The sequence below is a fragment of the Cucumis melo genome, chromosome 8 (assembly GCF_025177605.1).
Source record: "Cucumis melo cultivar AY chromosome 8, USDA_Cmelo_AY_1.0, whole genome shotgun sequence".
NCBI lineage: Eukaryota > Viridiplantae > Streptophyta > Magnoliopsida > Cucurbitales > Cucurbitaceae > Cucumis > Cucumis melo.
In genome coordinates, this window is record NC_066864.1 from 31,903,226 (window position 1) to 31,920,006 (window position 16,781).

The 16,781-nt window shown below is 32.3% G+C and overlaps 2 protein-coding genes, 1 non-coding gene and 1 pseudogene across 8 annotated transcripts; 1 reads left to right on the plus strand and 3 right to left on the minus strand.

Annotated features, from left to right (window-relative positions):
* Nucleotides 1-4,324: 4,324 nt before the first annotated feature.
* On the minus strand, nucleotides 4,325-9,241 carry LOC103491849 (probable sugar phosphate/phosphate translocator At3g17430). 3 transcript variants are annotated; one of them, XM_051089308.1, is made up of 11 exons: nucleotides 8,783-9,140; nucleotides 8,125-8,432; nucleotides 7,800-7,907; nucleotides 7,410-7,441; nucleotides 7,252-7,302; nucleotides 6,922-6,983; nucleotides 6,571-6,832; nucleotides 6,117-6,382; nucleotides 5,937-6,031; nucleotides 5,748-5,791; nucleotides 4,697-4,845 (listed from the first exon to the last, which is right to left on the minus strand). In XM_051089308.1, exons 2-10 carry the CDS (start codon nucleotides 8,206-8,208, stop codon nucleotides 5,777-5,779), a joined length of 975 nt encoding a protein of 324 aa, XP_050945265.1. In that variant the 5' UTR covers nucleotides 8,209-8,432; nucleotides 8,783-9,140; the 3' UTR covers nucleotides 4,697-4,845; nucleotides 5,748-5,776. The 3 variants fall into 3 exon arrangements, with proteins under 3 accessions (XP_050945263.1, XP_050945264.1, XP_050945265.1); XM_051089306.1 differs by lacking the exon at nucleotides 5,748-5,791 and having other exon boundaries at nucleotides 4,325-4,845; nucleotides 8,783-9,241; XM_051089307.1 differs by lacking the exon at nucleotides 5,748-5,791 and having other exon boundaries at nucleotides 4,325-4,845; nucleotides 7,800-7,911; nucleotides 8,066-8,432; nucleotides 8,783-9,135.
* A 1,409-nt stretch (nucleotides 9,242-10,650) lies between these two features.
* Nucleotides 10,651-13,864, minus strand: LOC103490859 (uncharacterized). 4 transcript variants are annotated; one of them, XM_051089311.1, is made up of 8 exons: nucleotides 13,691-13,853; nucleotides 12,990-13,120; nucleotides 12,241-12,415; nucleotides 12,054-12,122; nucleotides 11,763-11,875; nucleotides 11,591-11,666; nucleotides 11,438-11,502; nucleotides 10,651-11,042 (listed from the first exon to the last, which is right to left on the minus strand). In XM_051089311.1, exons 3-8 carry the CDS (start codon nucleotides 12,254-12,256, stop codon nucleotides 10,962-10,964), a joined length of 420 nt encoding a protein of 139 aa, XP_050945268.1. In that variant the 5' UTR covers nucleotides 12,257-12,415; nucleotides 12,990-13,120; nucleotides 13,691-13,853; the 3' UTR covers nucleotides 10,651-10,961. The 4 variants fall into 4 exon arrangements, with proteins under 4 accessions (XP_050945268.1, XP_050945266.1, XP_050945267.1 ...); XM_051089309.1 differs by lacking the exon at nucleotides 11,763-11,875 and having other exon boundaries at nucleotides 13,712-13,864; XM_051089310.1 differs by lacking the exon at nucleotides 11,763-11,875 and having other exon boundaries at nucleotides 13,691-13,850.
* Nucleotides 13,865-14,377: 513 nt separating this feature from the next.
* Nucleotides 14,378-14,479, minus strand: LOC127150783 (U6 spliceosomal RNA). The gene has a single exon (XR_007823364.1). It is a non-coding gene; the product is annotated as a U6 spliceosomal RNA (small nuclear RNA).
* Nucleotides 14,480-14,832: 353 nt separating this feature from the next.
* LOC107990957 (signal recognition particle 19 kDa protein-like) lies at nucleotides 14,833-16,651 on the plus strand (annotated as a pseudogene).
* The last annotated feature ends 130 nt before the right edge of the window (nucleotides 16,652-16,781 follow it).

Here is a 16,781-nt window from a genome sequence, read left to right on the forward strand (position 1 = left end):
GCTTAGTTTCTAAGTCATGATTTTAAAATATTTTAATTAGAATTAACTCAATTGATTGGGATATATATGACGAATAAAATGTATTTATTGACATGTGGTGTAGAACTAAAAAAAACACCAATAAACATGTTTGAAAAAAATGATATAATTTGAAAGATTCCTCAGTACAATAAATTCAAAGCAAGAAATTAAAACTTAGATAGACCTCGAAAAAGTAAAAAACAAGTAATTGTTATTGAAATACATAATTATGTTATTTGAAAATATAAAAAGAGATAAAGAACCACAAATAACATCAATAATTTTTCTAATCCCTTCAAATCCAAGGTTTGATTTTATTTTATGCTGGAGATCCAATCACACCAAAAGTAAATAAACTATAAATTTAGACTCTAAATTCCTTTTCTTTATCCGATCTATGATTTATATTATTATTGTTTTTTTTTTCTATTCTACATTGCCTTCTTCTCCTAAAACTCCATTATGTAATCACCACTTTTGTTCCTATATATCAACTATTTTGGAGAAATGGAGAAATATGTTCTATGAAATTGAACTTGTATTGATGTAATTTGATGCAACTTGTGTAGAAATTGAGAATTCTCTCTACTCTTGGATTGTAAAATTTCTCAATGGGTACAAACGAGAAAACCTTTCTATTTGCAAAACTCTCTGTGTGAGCTTTGTAGGTTTAAGCTTGGTTGATACATGAATCTAATGATCACGATGAAAATAGGGATAGTTGATATAACCTATTTTCAAGCTAAATCATGTATATGAATTTAGTTCTTTTAGAGATATCTAGATAGTAAAATTGTAGATAACAACTTGAAAAATGACAAAAGACAGAAAAAAAAAAAAAGAATATCAATATTGATCAAATTAGTTTTATTCAGTCTAATGATCACAATAAAAATAGGAATAGTTACAAATATAGCAATTAGATTCAAAATAATTAAGTATATAACAACATTTTAAAAAATTATAAATATAGTAAAGTGTCAAAATCTTTCAATGACAATAGTCTATCGCTGGTAAACTATGTAGCAAATATTGGTCCATCATTGATAGACTTTGTTATATTTACGATTTTTTAAAAATATTGCTACATATTTAATAATTACTCTAAAAATTGCTACTAATTATAATTACCTATGAAAATATCAGATTTGCCAATTTGTATCTTCAATTTCGATTTGGATTACATGTTTGTTAATTGATCTCAAATTTGATTATTTGTAACTTCGTCATTGACTTAAAAAGTGATGTAATAACTCGTGATTGGCCTAAAAGTTTTGATCAATAATTTCATTTTGTTTTTTTGGTTTTTGAAAGATAAGTATAATTTCTTTTATTTTATTTGTATCAATTTTAGAAAGAAGAGTTGTATTTTTAACCAAAAATAAAATAAGGTTAATTTGATTTTTAAAAACATAATTTTTTTTTAAATAATGTGTTTTTTAAAAATAACGTCAAAAATAAAGTAAGAGGAAAAATATTGACAAAAATAAAGTAATTTGGACGAAGTGTGCATGAGTACACAACTTTGTTGAGGTGGAACGTAGACCCCACACCTTTTTTTCATTATTTAATATATATATATATATATATATATATATTAAATATTAAATATCCAAATCTCTAAATTCCAAATTTCAATTTCCAAAAATATGTTTACTAATTAAATATCTTTCTAAATTTTAATTTCTAATTTTAAAAAATATATTTCCTTATCAAATATCTTTCCAAATTCCAAATTCCAATTTTCAAAAATATATTTCCAAATTTCAAATTCCAATCTCCAATTTTTTTTTTAAAAAAATATATTAACAAAATATATTATTAAAAATGATTTGTCGTCATAACTCTTTTCATTTTGATTCTAAAAAAAATTAGATATATTTGTTAATAACGGTGGATTACAAATATTTGTTTAATAACATATTTCGTTAAGGAGTCTTTTAAAAAATATAACAAAACGACAAAATATTTACACTGTATATAACAATTTCCAAAACGGAAAAAGTCCACAATGAAAAATATCAAAAATGTCTCGTCAACCACGTCGTCAATTACCTGTGTAATACATTTGATACTTGATCGTTTAGATTTGAATAGTCAAATCTAAACGATTTATTTTTTTAATTTTATCGTTTAATTTGGTTATAGGATCGTTTAGATTTGACTAAACAAAAAATTTCAATATTCTTTTGGTACCCGATCGTTTAAATTTGTTTACACGATCATTTATTTGTTCAAAATTATTTGTTACCTGATCATTTAAATTTGGCTAAATGATTTTTTTAAAGAAAGAGAAAAAGAAGAAAGACAATACAAAGAAATCAAATTTGGTTACCCAAATCTAAACGACATACAAAAAACGATAGAAAGAAATCACAGCGAAAAAAGATAGAAAGAAATCACAGCGAAAAAAAAAGAAAGACAGATAGAAAAAATTGCAGTGTAGGGGAAAGAAAGACGGAAGGACAAACTTGAAATATTTAAAAAATGGATAACTGCATGGGCTTTATTACACGGGCCGTAAATATTTTAGTAGTTTGTTATATTTATGAAAATTTACTTTTTGTTAATATATACCTTTTTTTTTAAGAATTGGTGATTAGAATTTGGAATTTTGAAATATATTTTTGTAGATTTGAATTTGGAAATATATTTTTAGAAATTGGAAATTGAAAATTTCGAAAGATATTTAATAAGGAAAGATATTTTTGAAAATTAAAATTTGGAGATTTGAATATTTAATAATGAACAAAGAAAAAGATGTGAGATCCACGTGCCAGCTCATTGAAGCCGTGAACCCTATCTACGATTTCTAGGAAAGTTATGTATCCAATACAACTTCGTCAAAACTATCTTATTTTTGTCAATATTTTTCTTTCTTCTCTATTTTTGACATTACTTTTAAAAAATATATTGTTTTTTAAAAAAAAACATATTCTTACAAACATAAGGAAAATATAGATACTAGAAACAAGAGATATTTATAGGTTTGATTTTCAAATTCAAAAGATAAAAAATAATATTGTCATCAACCAAATAAAGTTTTAGTTAAAATTATTTGTATGTGAATAATGAACTATTAAATACGCTATTTATAAAAAAAAAAAAAAAAAACACGAACTATATCTCAAAAGCAAAGAAAAAAGAAAAGAAAAGAAAAAACTAAACATGAACGTTTATAAACAATAAAACAAAGTTGAAATAAAGTTTCAAGACAAATTATTTTATCACCCATTTTTAATTTTAAAGATTGAATTCGTTCAAGATTAAAATTAAAATATGGGGTATTTTAAAAAATATAAGAAAATGGTAAAATATTTATATTATATAAAAAAATTCCAAAAATGAAAAAAATCCAGAAACCACCGTGTAAAATACAAAAAATGTCTCATCTACAATGCACGTAATATATTTGGTAATGCACGTAATATATTTGGTAACGCGTACAAGATCGTTTAAATTTGACTATTATTTGATACATGATCGTTTAGATTTGTCTACATGATCGCCCCAAATGATTTTTTTTTTTCAAAATTTGGTATTTTTAAAATTTGGTATGCGACCGTTTAGATTTGAGGTCAAATCTAAACGATTTTTTTTTTTCAAAATTGGGTATAAACTATTTTTTTCAATATTCTTTACTTTTAGGTTTGGTTAAGATTTTTTAATTTGATTACCTAATATAATCTAAACGTAAAAAAGAAAAGAAGAAAGACGATAGGATGCATGCATTGAATGAAAAAGAGGAAGAAAGACATGCATGTACCTAAAAAAAGATAGAAAAACAATAAAGACAATAAAAAAAAAAGATTTAGTTACCCAAATCTAAAAACAAAAAAAAATGGAAGAAATCACATGAAGAGTACATGGGAAGATGATAAAAAAAATAAAGAGAAAAAGATGAAAAAGCAAATCTGAAATATTTAAAGAATCGCTAAATTTATAGATTTTATTACACCGACAAATATTTCAATAGTTTGTTATATTTAGGAAAGTTTTCCTTAAAATATTTAATTTACTCAAAAAAAAATTAAAGATCAAAATAGTAAATTTAACGACTTTCGATTATAGATATGAACTTTAATTGCTGCCTCTTCTTTTTTTTTTTTTTTTTTTTTCCTTCTCTTCGCTTTCAAGAAAATCTTAACCAAAATTTGAAAACTATATATAATTTCTAAAACAATCTTCTAGTAAACAAATCAATGATCAGAAAATTCATGTCTCAAAAAAAACGACTGGAAAATTCTAGTACATTTCTCATCTTCTTTCTTAAGAACATAAAATAAATAAAAAGGAATAAAAATAGAAAACAACATATGTATATATATAACATTTCACTATATAGCAACATTCATGGATCAAAGACTGCAAATTTTACTTTCCGTCCCTAAAGCTTCTGGCTCATCCAAAGAATACAATTACATGACTTGATCAAAAGAATTATTCTAAAATATTACATCCAATCAAGACCATTGTTAGCATGCCATTGACAAGGCTCCTAGTCCCAATCCAATATTCTCAATTCCATGTAGAAGACATTGCCACAAAATCAAATGAATCCATAATTGCCTTCTAAACCTCACAAAACAACTTCCATTGAATATTTCCTCTCATCTTTCTTTTTCCTTCCCATTCATTCATATTCATATTTATATATCACTACTGATTGTGGTTACCAACCTGCATGCGACCAATATGTGACAACCTTGATGGCAGTAAAGGTGCCTCTTCGTCGACATTGATATCGGATGAACCATTTCCACCATTTCCATCATTGCTATTTGACGTGAATATATCCGTCGACTTCTTCTCTAACTTCCAGTCCTGTAATAGGCATCAAAGCTCCAGTTAGAAAAATACTGGAAGATTGGTCAAGACAACAAACTGCTGATTAGTCATTAGACAGCAGATGAAAAAGGAAAGCAAGTAAAGTTACAGTACTCAGCATTTGTTCCCACACCGAGCCCTGAGATCATCAACCTCAACAAGGACTTTGAGGTTTATTAGCCTTTAGCGAATGAAATCAGATTGATAAGTTTGCAGATCGTTCTGGTCTAACAGTTTTAGTTTTATTGGTTGCATCCATAGATCTACTGACCCAAATTATTGTGGGAAATGGAGGAAAGTAGCCCTCTATATACCCGAGAGAAATATTGTGGTTTCAATGAGTTCTCAAGAAGGATAGAACATTTTCAAATTTTCAGGGTCACAGCTGTAAGTTATCGAGACGTAACTCTCAGCTCTCAGGGATAGAAAAAAGTTGATCTTTCTGAAGGACTCTAGTTTTAGGTGGAATTTATTCGACTGATTCATTTCAATAACCCATACTTATACAGCCATTTTCCTTTGTTACTTGGCCAAGTAAGACAAACTGGGATAATCAAAGCCATCTTTTTATTCCAGCACTTAAACTACCAAGGCATAAAAGGTTCAGAGGGATTTCCTTGAGCTCAGTACCAAAAGAGGAATAACACCTCACTTCAAAAAGATCTGTTCTATAGGTTGTACTTCTAAGCCATTGAGTCCTAAACGTCGAAATATACTTGACTGTACATGGAGCTGGTGGATACCCCTTCAAATGAAAACCAGAAGCTTGTGGAGCCAGCTGTTGTGATTATAATTTGGGAATTTTAAATGGAAAGAAATCTAGGGGGCTGGCTGATGCTTAGAGTTGGGGAAAATGTGAGAGGCATTTATCAAATTTCTTCAACTGGTTGATTTCTTACCTCCTCATTTCTCCTAACTTGTATTTGAACTAATTGTTTCCCACCTAAAAAAGATTGTCACTTTTAGCACCACATAAAGCCTATGAGACATTGCATCAAGTGGAGAAGGAACTACTTCAAACTATTAAAACTGCCTTTGAGATATATTATTAAAACTGCCATGAGATATGAATAATTCAGATCCCCAACCTTTGCAATTCTGTCTGTAATGCTTTCAGAAGACAATTGAGATGCACGAACATCTTTGACCTTTATGTAATTATACATGAGGACGCCACACAATGCTGCATGGAGAAAAGGATTGGTAAATTGAAGATCAAATTAAATTAGTAGATCATAATGGGAAAAATCTCCCCTAGAAAGGATTACCGATTGCATAGCCAATGATATTCAACCCTGTTATCGTAGATTCAGGAAATATAACAGTTGAGAGGGCTATTAGTATCCAGTCCTTGAGAACACCAGCAACTCGAATAGTAACGGCTCCAGTTCTTCCAATTACTAAGAAAATAGAGAAGTTCAATGCCAAGGCACACAGTGCATTCGAAAAAAAGATCCAGAAGTTGAACTGAATTTGAGTAACTTGCATGTCTGGCTTCTCCAACAAGTACCAAGGAACAAACAGGAAAACAAAACTGCATGAATCAAAAACAAAAAGTGAGCAGCTAATTCAATTGACCCCCATTAAATTAGAATCTAGCTTTTGTCACATATACGTTGATTTACAGTGAAAGATTATTGCTACTTCAAAATGAAATCTTAATAATCCATTGACAAAGTTACTTGACTACTTCGAGTCGAGAAGCATCGAACTACACTCTACCTGCATGGAGCAATGTAATATAAGCTGGTGATAGGATTTAGAGTTAAGCCCTTCTTTTGTAGAAGGACCTGCGTCAAGACCAGCCTGAGGGCTTCTGCAAAGATACCCGTGACCTGGTAAACTGTGCCTACTACGTTAAAATGGATCTCACCATATGAGGAAATGACAACCCCAACACTGACCAACAACATGTTCAAGAAAACGTCACACCTTAACTTGTCCGTACCACACACAACAGCCATTAAAAATGTGGCTACTGGCACTGAAAAATCAAATTTAAATCTAATTAATTTACATTTATAAGAAGTCTCACTCTAGAAGTGCAAAAAGAATGAAGTCAAGCCTGCATACTTAAAGCCTTAAGCATCTGAATGAAGGCCACAGATATGTGTAAGTAGGCAGTGTTACCAAACCTGAAATATCAACGGTTAGTAATACCGAAACCAATGTGAACGTACACACAGGTCCTCAAACAATCATGTAAAAATAGTATGAAAATCATGACCCTTTTTAACACCTTTACCTATTAAAGCCAGTTAGAAACTAAGAACATTATAATTCATGAAACCAACGCATAAGAAAAAATGTCACTTACAAAACCTAAAAACGATGTCCATCCCTCCTATATGGGAACTCTTTCAAGTACTATTACAAGAGGACCAATTTTACAACCTTACTTACCAAAGACTTGATGCAAAAAATGCACTAATTGGGATGACACACGTTGCATATCTGTCCAATAAGAAAGACATTACACATTAGAAAGAGATAAATATTACACACAAAAGAGTCTGCAAAAACCAATTATACCTCAGCTTTTCATTTCTCAGAGCACTTACATTTCAAAAGTCATTTTGACTGGAGATACAACCTGCAGATTTGGAATCAACATTAATTACTCTAGCTACCCAAATTTGGAAAGGTAGATTAACTGAGAGACGAGAACATGGATGAAGTGGAATATCCAAAACACACAAGAACTTTTGATTGAAGCATTGTTGCCTGTTGGAAACAATTACTAGCGGTCACAGGTTGAAAATTGTGCAGAACTTCCTAATCCTTTTTCTGCATGTATGCTAAAAAGAGGATACCAATAGGGAAGTGGAAGACAACAATGGCAGTTACTAACACCAACTTATGACTCTTTACCAAGGGAATCCAGTTTGACATAGAATTTAAAAAGTAAATTGAAGTCTCTAAATCTCATATATTGTGTTATAAAATCGTACCTTGAACACACGAACAAGGAAGAATGCAACAGCGCCCGAAAACCCCATATGAATCATTGTAAGTGTAATAGGCAAAGGAAAATTGAAGTATTTTGGGGAGAGCACCCACTGCAATATTAGAAAAACAAGTAGAAATAAGCATCACATGAGAATTAAACATTAGCAGACAGCCAACAACTAAGCAGTGAGCATACTTACACCTTAAATTCAGATCGTGAAATAGTTAAACTAACGATTACTACTTGTACCAGTAACAGAGACGAGATAATGAAAACTGGAACAAATTTCAAATCTGATCAATAAGGAAAAAAAAATGTTGAAATACCTTGTTGTATAATATAACTCCAGATGATAGCAAAATGTAGATGAAAAGATACAGGTAAGTCAGCACAAATTGTCTGTTGATCATTTTGGCCAAAAACAAATTCCGCTGGCTGATCTAACAGGTGAGTTCCGCCTCTATAACTAACTTTTTCGTCACCCCTGTCTATGATCTGAAGATAGAGGCATCTTCTATCTAAACCCTGCAATCGGATTTCGTCTTCTACGCTATACAATAAGGTTTATTTATTGGTTAAACCGACAGGTACAGTGTCTACTATACTGTATACGTATATCCATGCAGGACAGCACCTGAAAACAAAGCCCGGAGTCAAAGAAGAATACCCAGTTTGTCTCTCCCAACAAGAAAAACACAGATACTACATTGTAACCATCGAAAAGGAAGTAAGAGATAAGAAGCAACACGATTTGCCAAAATCAAACCAACCAGGAAAATAAGAACGAATCATGTACAAGAACTAGAGTCGGGTTATAACTCATATGTGATGCAAAAGTGAACCAATTGGGAAACAAAAAACAAAACCCACGTAAGGGTAGATCTGAAAGAATGCAGCAAAAACAAGTGACAGAAATTCAATGACAACCACACAGCAGAATGCGATGAAAGACGAAAGACGAAAGACGGAAGAAAAGGGTGTTACCAGAACAAAGGGATCGAGACGTTGGCGGGAATCTGAAGGAAGAAAAGTGCAAAGCAGTAGCAAAACAACCAACTTGGCAGTGAGAAAGAAGACGATGCAGAGAGGGGAAATGGAGGGTTGTAGAGAAATGGGTTGAAGGGGGAAATGGAGAAACAGAAATGAGAAGAGTGAGAAGGAGTCAAAATCGTCTGTTGTGAAGAACTGGTGGAACCGTACGGTGTGAAGAGTGCATTAATGGCTTCTAGATTTCGAAGATACAGAACAGAACACAATACAGAGGCTGTTATGCTTCCAACTCCCTTTCACGGGAGGTGACGCTTCTATAAAGGCTTCCTTTCCCTTCTTCTTCCTTTTGCTAAAATGAACCTTTCATACATTATCCACATGTGAATTTGAGTTTCACCAATTTGATTTTTGGAATATAGATACACCTCGTCTAAATAAATGTAACCATTTTTATAACTTTAGATATCAAAAGTTCAATTTTTCATCGTGTAATTGTTGAAATTGAAATGACTAAGTAGAGTAAGATCTTTTGTTGTTTTTTAATTGGACAATCGTGTGTTTGGTGGTCATACATCGTCTTGTCATCCAGTAAAGAGAATAACTTTTCTTCTTCTCTAATGATTGGTAAAGAAGTGAAGCCTCGATCCCTTTTTCTCGTGCATAGAGTGCTCTTTGTAGTCGTACATTGTTGGTGAATCTCTAAATGATGTTGTCATGTTGATGATTATGGCATGATAGGTAATCTTCTGATGCTCGACACGAGTGTAAGGTGAAAAGTGCAATCGTGTTAGTTGATTCATGCAAGGAATTCTTTAAAAGGATGGTTCATGTGGTTGTACCAACCTCAGACTAATGCATTTTTGTTTCAATATCAATAGCACAATCAAATGAGTCACTTAACAGGTCTAACAATGACCATAAAAATTGTTTATTTGAGGCTGGTTACCACCCAAACCCCTTTAGTAAACAAAATTGAGAAACCAACAATTTGCTCAAAATACAAATACATCATAACACTTTCATCTCCCCTTTTGTTACTATTGTTTTCAAGGAGAATGTGCGGATGAAACGAATTATTTCTAGAAAAATATTGAAAAGAACTCATGTCATGTCTTCATTCAAAAGAACTTCTATCCTATTACCAATAGAAAGAATTTTACTCTTAAGTAACTCTACTAAAAACTAACCAACCATCGTCCAAAAAAACAAGCCACGAAACAACTTTTATTTCATTACCAATAGACAAAATTTTACTCCCAACCAACTCTACTAAAAACTAATCGACCATACTCCAAAAAGCCACACAACGAGAAGATAGATAAAAAGATGATTTAATTAAATTTGGTAACTCGATCACCACATGACATTCTTTATACACATGTAAAAGTGCACTCTATATATGTTATGCATCCATGGATGAAAAAGGATGGAGGGAAAGTTTTTTTAGCACACAATTAAAAATAGGAGAATTTGAACCAGTCGATTTGTAGGAAATAATATAGATACAATTAAAGGTCTTGGGGAGTCATACATTTGTATATTGAGAAGAACATTTGCTTAGAAGCTTGATCTCTTTATGATATGAACACTAATAAAAGAACTTGCTCCCACAACAAGTAATTATTTCATGGTAGCCTCCTTAGGTAATTTCAAGTCTTTGATGACAAAAATGCTCAATTATATGAGGGGACAAATAACTTAATCTCACATCCTACATAAGTTTGAGTGAGATTGATAAATATATAGTTAACAAAATCTAATGAGGAAGGCCAATGAAAATGAATCAAATAAATATTTGTTTCATTCCTGAAAACGAAGCTAATGAAAATGGACAACCAAACAAGATGATAACAGGGAAGAGATAAACAATCTGCTAATGGGAAATTAAACAAATTACAACGTATTTACACCATTTTGTAGTTAGCTATCCATTTATCCAATATTATAACAAAAAAATGGATAATGTTCTTAATCAATATCTAAGCAAGATCGAAGTAAAATAGAACCCCATCGAGTGCCTTGATAGGCGGTATGTTCGGATATATCGTCCTCCAAAGTCCTAGCATTCAAGCCTGAAGTTTCAGTTACAAGGTTGCAAAGAAGAAAGCAGCCAGCAACCAGAGTAAGAAATGCTTCTCTGGATCTTGTAAAGAAGACTAATCATGAGTACCAATTATCTAGATGGACCTTCTGATTTAGGCCTTATGTACCCTAAAGTGACCAGCTTTTGCACTAATACCTTTTCAGCAGCTACCTAAAATGATCAAACAAAAATAACAGCTAAGTAGGAATCCAAAACTTGAAAGTGTGATAATGATTAAACTTTACTTCATAACCCTTTAGTTTTTACCCTTTAGTTCTCATTTATTTAAAATTTAAAATTTAAGCCGTAAGAATTTGTATAGAATTTATAAAACAAAGCTCAAGTTTTAGTAAACTATTTTCTTTTCAGTTAGTCAAAGTTGACTCAGATTTTTGAAACGTTTTATGAAGCAGATAACAAACCCAACATACTGATAAAAAAAGATCGAGTGATTATCAATCAAACAAAAAATTCCTGGCATGGTTCTTTCATAAGCCAATTATCTCATGCCTAATTCGTCTCTAAGAAAAAACAAAACAATATAAACAAGAGGAGGGTAATCAAACCTCGATCATGGGGCTGTTTTTCGGAATATTGCTAGCCAAGATGATATTTAGACCGGTTTTTAACACTACGAAAAGAGGAAACAAGCGTAGTAGGATTAAGAGAAGACATGACATCTTGAATATTCAGAGGTCAAAACTAGATTCACATGTTACCTAGCCGACGTGCCATGCTAGATCCTGTATTATCAGATGAACCCCCGAGTAGGGAAGTAACACTCACTGTATTGTTCTGCAAAATTTCAGTGGCAAAATATTAATGACCATGTGCCAGGATTATGCATTGATAAAATTGAAGAATTGGCAAAGGAAAAGTTAAGGAACGTGCATGGTTTTTAACGTTCAAGGCGCAATATGATGCACCAGGTTTTTGGGGCTTAAGCATATGGCCCAAGGAAAAAACAAAGTGCGGGTTCAAGGCGAGGCATCTGCGCCTAGCACCTAGGCACACCAAAAGTGAAACAGAAAATACATAAATTAACAAAAAGATTTAGCTTTTGGAATGGTTGAAAGCATTTTTAGCCGATTATACCCACTAGTTAAACTTTAAAGTGCTTCCAAGATAAACAGTCGATCATTGTTTCTTCTTCAGAAAATAGTGAAGAAGGGCTCAACTTACCGGCCGTGTGGGGGCAGCTGCATACAAATTTCCAAATTTTGCAGAATTGCAACCAATCCATATATATATCTACACATTAAAAATAAAAACAAACAAAGAAGACAGAAAAGAATATCAATAAACTAAGCTTTGAAATATTTAACACACTGATTCTAACAAAGGAAGGTTTAGGAAAGCCATGGAAAACCTGTTTGGAGAGACATATGATCTGAAAATGGATGGGAACATCATTTATGGCTTCACTGAAGCAAGTAACCCGAACACCACCACCATCAAGGTTGTTATTGCTATTGCTACTTGATGGACTCGCAAGTGGCTGTTCTTCTTTTGAGATTTGACCTTCATGTAACATTTTTATCAACCTAAACAAAGAAACAAAGAAACAAACTAAAAACTACAATATTTATCTTATCTCGCTTTTATGTAGAAAAATTGCTCACAAACGTCTTCTCCAAGTCTTGAACAATAACAGACCAACTAATATTAAAAGCAAAAGAATAATCTAATCAAGCATCAATGGAAACATACAGTTCATTGAGAGGGGAGCATCAGATACGAACATACAAAACTGCAAGTGAATTTTTCAAAGTTTCTAATCAAGAATCAAGGATATGAAATTCCAGCATATCGCAATGTTGAAGTTTAATCACCCAGTGGATTCCAATTCCAGTTAAGACAAGAGTATACAGATGCAAATCAAACCCCAGAAACAAATAGTTTTATGGGGTCAACTTGAGTGGGGACGGTGGTATTGAAATCCGACCAGGATCGAAAAATCAACAATCTTTCTACTTCTTCCTCTTCTTCAATTTTCTCCACAAACAATAAAATCACAAATCACAAAACCCACAAACAAAAAACTATTTCCTTTTTATTCTTCTTCTTAATAACCTTTCCCACAAACATTAACTCATAAACAAGAAGAAGCAGATTTACCTTCTTCTTCTCGAAACCCCCTAAACTGGGACGAACACGAACCCAATTGAACGACGAATGGCTGGCGTCGTTGCCAGAAAAGGAGTGACGGTGAGGCTTGAGATGAGAACCCGACGAGGAACAGTGAGAAGCTGGGGTTCAGAGTGAATGTTTTATAAAAAGATTAAAATGTAATTTGAAAATGTACAAATTTAAATACTAAGAAAAAGGGACAATTCATGAGGGTTTTTCCCCTCTTTTTTAACATTAAACACCAAACTTTAGCCCAACATTTGAACTAAATGAAAGAACGGCATCCTGCTTTCATCAATTTGGTCGCTTGCGTTTACATCAGATGAAAGACAGCAAAATATTTTGGGGGAAGTATCTCAAATGAAGAAGAAACGAAACTAACAATAAAAAAAACAAATTCAACCAAATATAGTATGATACATCAAATATTTAAAATAATTTTAAAAACAGAAAAAAGGTCCAAGATCCACAATTGAAAATACAAAAATAATCGGTTAACAATATATTTTCGTTTAGATTTTGATCGAGGAGGAAAACAAATATGACAAAAAAAAATATGATAACCCTAAAACAAGGTTATAATAACCTTTCTCGAAACAAGGGTTGGTTATCGTAAACTAATGAAAGGATTCGGTTGAGTTGTGGTTTTTGTTGGCAATCAACTCGGACTTGTCAAATTTATTACTTACAGGTTCACAGTTCAACCCCACCTTCATCTTACTATTCTAAGTCTTCCATCTCCATCGTCTCGTCTCTCCGACATCCGGTTTCAGATTCTCTGATAGTCAAGGTCTCAGCTGTTTTTCATTGTGTGAGGCATGCAAATCTTAAGTTCGTGCTTTGATCTGTTTGACGAATTTTTAAATTTTAAATATTTTTCTTTTAGGATTATTCCGATGTTTGTGTTTGTTTAAAGTGTGTAATTGATATCATTATGAGATTTTAGTTAGTAGTCACATGTTGTAGACAGAATTAAGTATTTTACATTCTTAGCTGAGGGGTTGTTAGACCAATTTTACTTGAGTTCTTGTACCAAATATCCCATTGAACAATTTTATCATTCAAACAAGTGATCAAAACTAATTAATGTGGTTCTAGGTGTTGTATACGAAGCAGTGTTAGGATTGAATTTTTTAAAAAAATGAACGACCAACGTTACCAGTAATTATACAAGAACCATGGTGAATTGGTATAAGAATCCTTCAGTTAGGGATGTTAAGGGGTTATAACTACTTTTGCAAAATGGATATCTGCACACTTAGGTATATAATAAGTAGAAGAGACTCTTAACAAGTTTTGTTTCTTACCAAACAAATAATAAGTAAAAGAGATTTCCTTAAATAATAAACAATTGATAATAAATTTGGTTAATTTCTTTTTATTTGGATTATTTCTCGGTATATGTGTGTCATCTTTGTGCAGTTGCAATGCTATGTTTTCTTTATCGTTCCAATTTTATCTAATGTCTCTAAAGGGACAACAAATTTGGGTTTATGATACTGGGTTGCACATTTTCTCTCTTTTTCCATGTGTTTCTGCTTTCTACCCGTGTCAATTATACCTCAGTTGAATCTGTATTATGACCCAATAGTTCTGATATTTAATGCTCAAAGCTGGAAATCTCACTGAAGTTTCAATTCGTAATGGCCCAATTTGAGTGTGCATGTGCTATGTGGTAGTCAGATAAACAAAAACTGAAATTCGTTGGACAGTTTCTTGTCAAGACGCGAGAGAACAGCTTTATGAATGTCTGAAGAATATATTTATTTTTCTCCCTATATATGATTGAATATGATTTGTGATAGGTATCTTTCATGTGGTATCGTAGGAATTTGGTTGGAACATGGATGGAGAAATTCCCAACATAAAGAGATGGGTAGCACTGTATCCCATCTATATTAATTCAAAGAAGATGATTGCTTAAGGAAGACGTATAGGTGTTAGAAAGCATGCGAGAATCCTACGTGTGTCGAGATTGGGGATTGCTGCGGTCATCTCAAACTGCCTTTTGCTATTGAGGTTTTCTAGCAATGATCTGGCTTTGTCATTGATAAAGATCTCCCCTTCATATTAATTTTTGTTCCCCCTGCTGCCTGTTTGGTCGAAGTTCGCTGCACTACATTGAGTTTATATGAACCTATGATAATTGATAGAATGTGTTAATTTATATTAACAGCATTCCCGCAAATTGATAAAGCTTATCCTCGTGATTTCATGCAAAGAGGCATGAGGGAGAGTGAGGGTTCTCCTGAAGAAAGAGGATGGAACTCTGCCTAATCCAGCTATTACTTCCAGTGAGGCGTCTGGTTGTCTCTTTGGGACCTTTTCATCCCTTGGAAAAAGACTTCTATTTATAACTGAAGTTTCAGTCTAATAGTGTAGTATCCTATCCCATAGAATATAGACTATTGAATTTTTGCACGCATGAAATACATTAACTACGTGGTTTTTACATCAATTAGATTTATTAACATGGAATTAATCCATAAAGAGATAGTGGAAACTAGCCAAAAATCAGGGAAGCTCTCTGAATCCTTCACCCAATAATATTGAAGTAGTTGTCTACTTTTCATTAGCAAGAATATAAAGAACTGTTAATCAAACATATATTTACTTATTAAGCAAAAAGAATTGCTTCTAAGTAGTTCCTTTCTGTATCCATCTCACTTATGAATAGGAGAACCCCTCCTCCAGTTTGATCGAGACACCCTTACGTCTTTTAGGAGCATATAATGAAATTGAGAATTTTGTTTGAAGCACATTTCAAATCCAAAGTGGTAACAAAGCAGCTCTCTTTAGGAACGAAACAAATTCACACCCTTTTTCTCTTTATATTGCCCCTTTTGATTTTGAGCCTTTCCATGCTACCTTTCAGCAGATCAAATCGACTGACTTTATAGTACTGAATTTTGGCTGGGGGATTCTCTAAAACTATATCTTAAACTGCTTGACTAACCAACCAACTAATCCCCACCATTACACCTGTTCAAGTAGTTAGGATGGTGTATCTTTCTAGCAGATACTACAGTTGTCCAACCTTCTTCCAAAAAAATCCGTTTTTGCAAAAGTTCTGTTAATTTAGGAGTTCAAACAGTAAACCTTTGGACTTGTGTCTATTTGGTCTTTGAACTCTAAAAAATGTTTAATTAGCTCTTAAACTTTCAATTTTTTATTTAGTAAGTCCTTGAACTTTAAATTTTATGTATAATAGGTCCCTAAATAGACTTTTAGTCTTAGTGTCTATTAAGTCATTTCACCGTTTCACATTTTCTAAACCACTAAAACCATACACCAAATTGAAAGTTTATTCTTATTATCAGTGGAAATAACCTCGTGATTTCAATTTTAGATATGATGTATTTGGCTATATTGCAGGAAAACAACTGATGCTTCGTATAGCAGAACTTGTTCCTAGACATCTTGAAAGGACAAAGAAGCAGGAGCCTGCATCATCATCAAGTGCAGGACCTTCAAAAGGCAATTGTGGAAGAAAGAAGAAATAGTTACAATACATAATTACAAGAAACAGATTGTTATTGACCAAGCCTCATATCTTAATTCGTAATGACATTTGAGTATTTGTGTTCTGCTCCGGCTCCCAAAGAAACTAGACAATCGATTTGTTTTGAACAATTTTTTAAAATAGTGGATCCTGGGTTTTTTTTCACTGAGATAGGGGAAAAGTGGATGAGAATTAGGTTTGAATTATTCAATCTTTTGCTTAAATCCTTAGGGGTGAAATAACCTATATGTGAGCATGGTTTACATGTTTGGAGATTG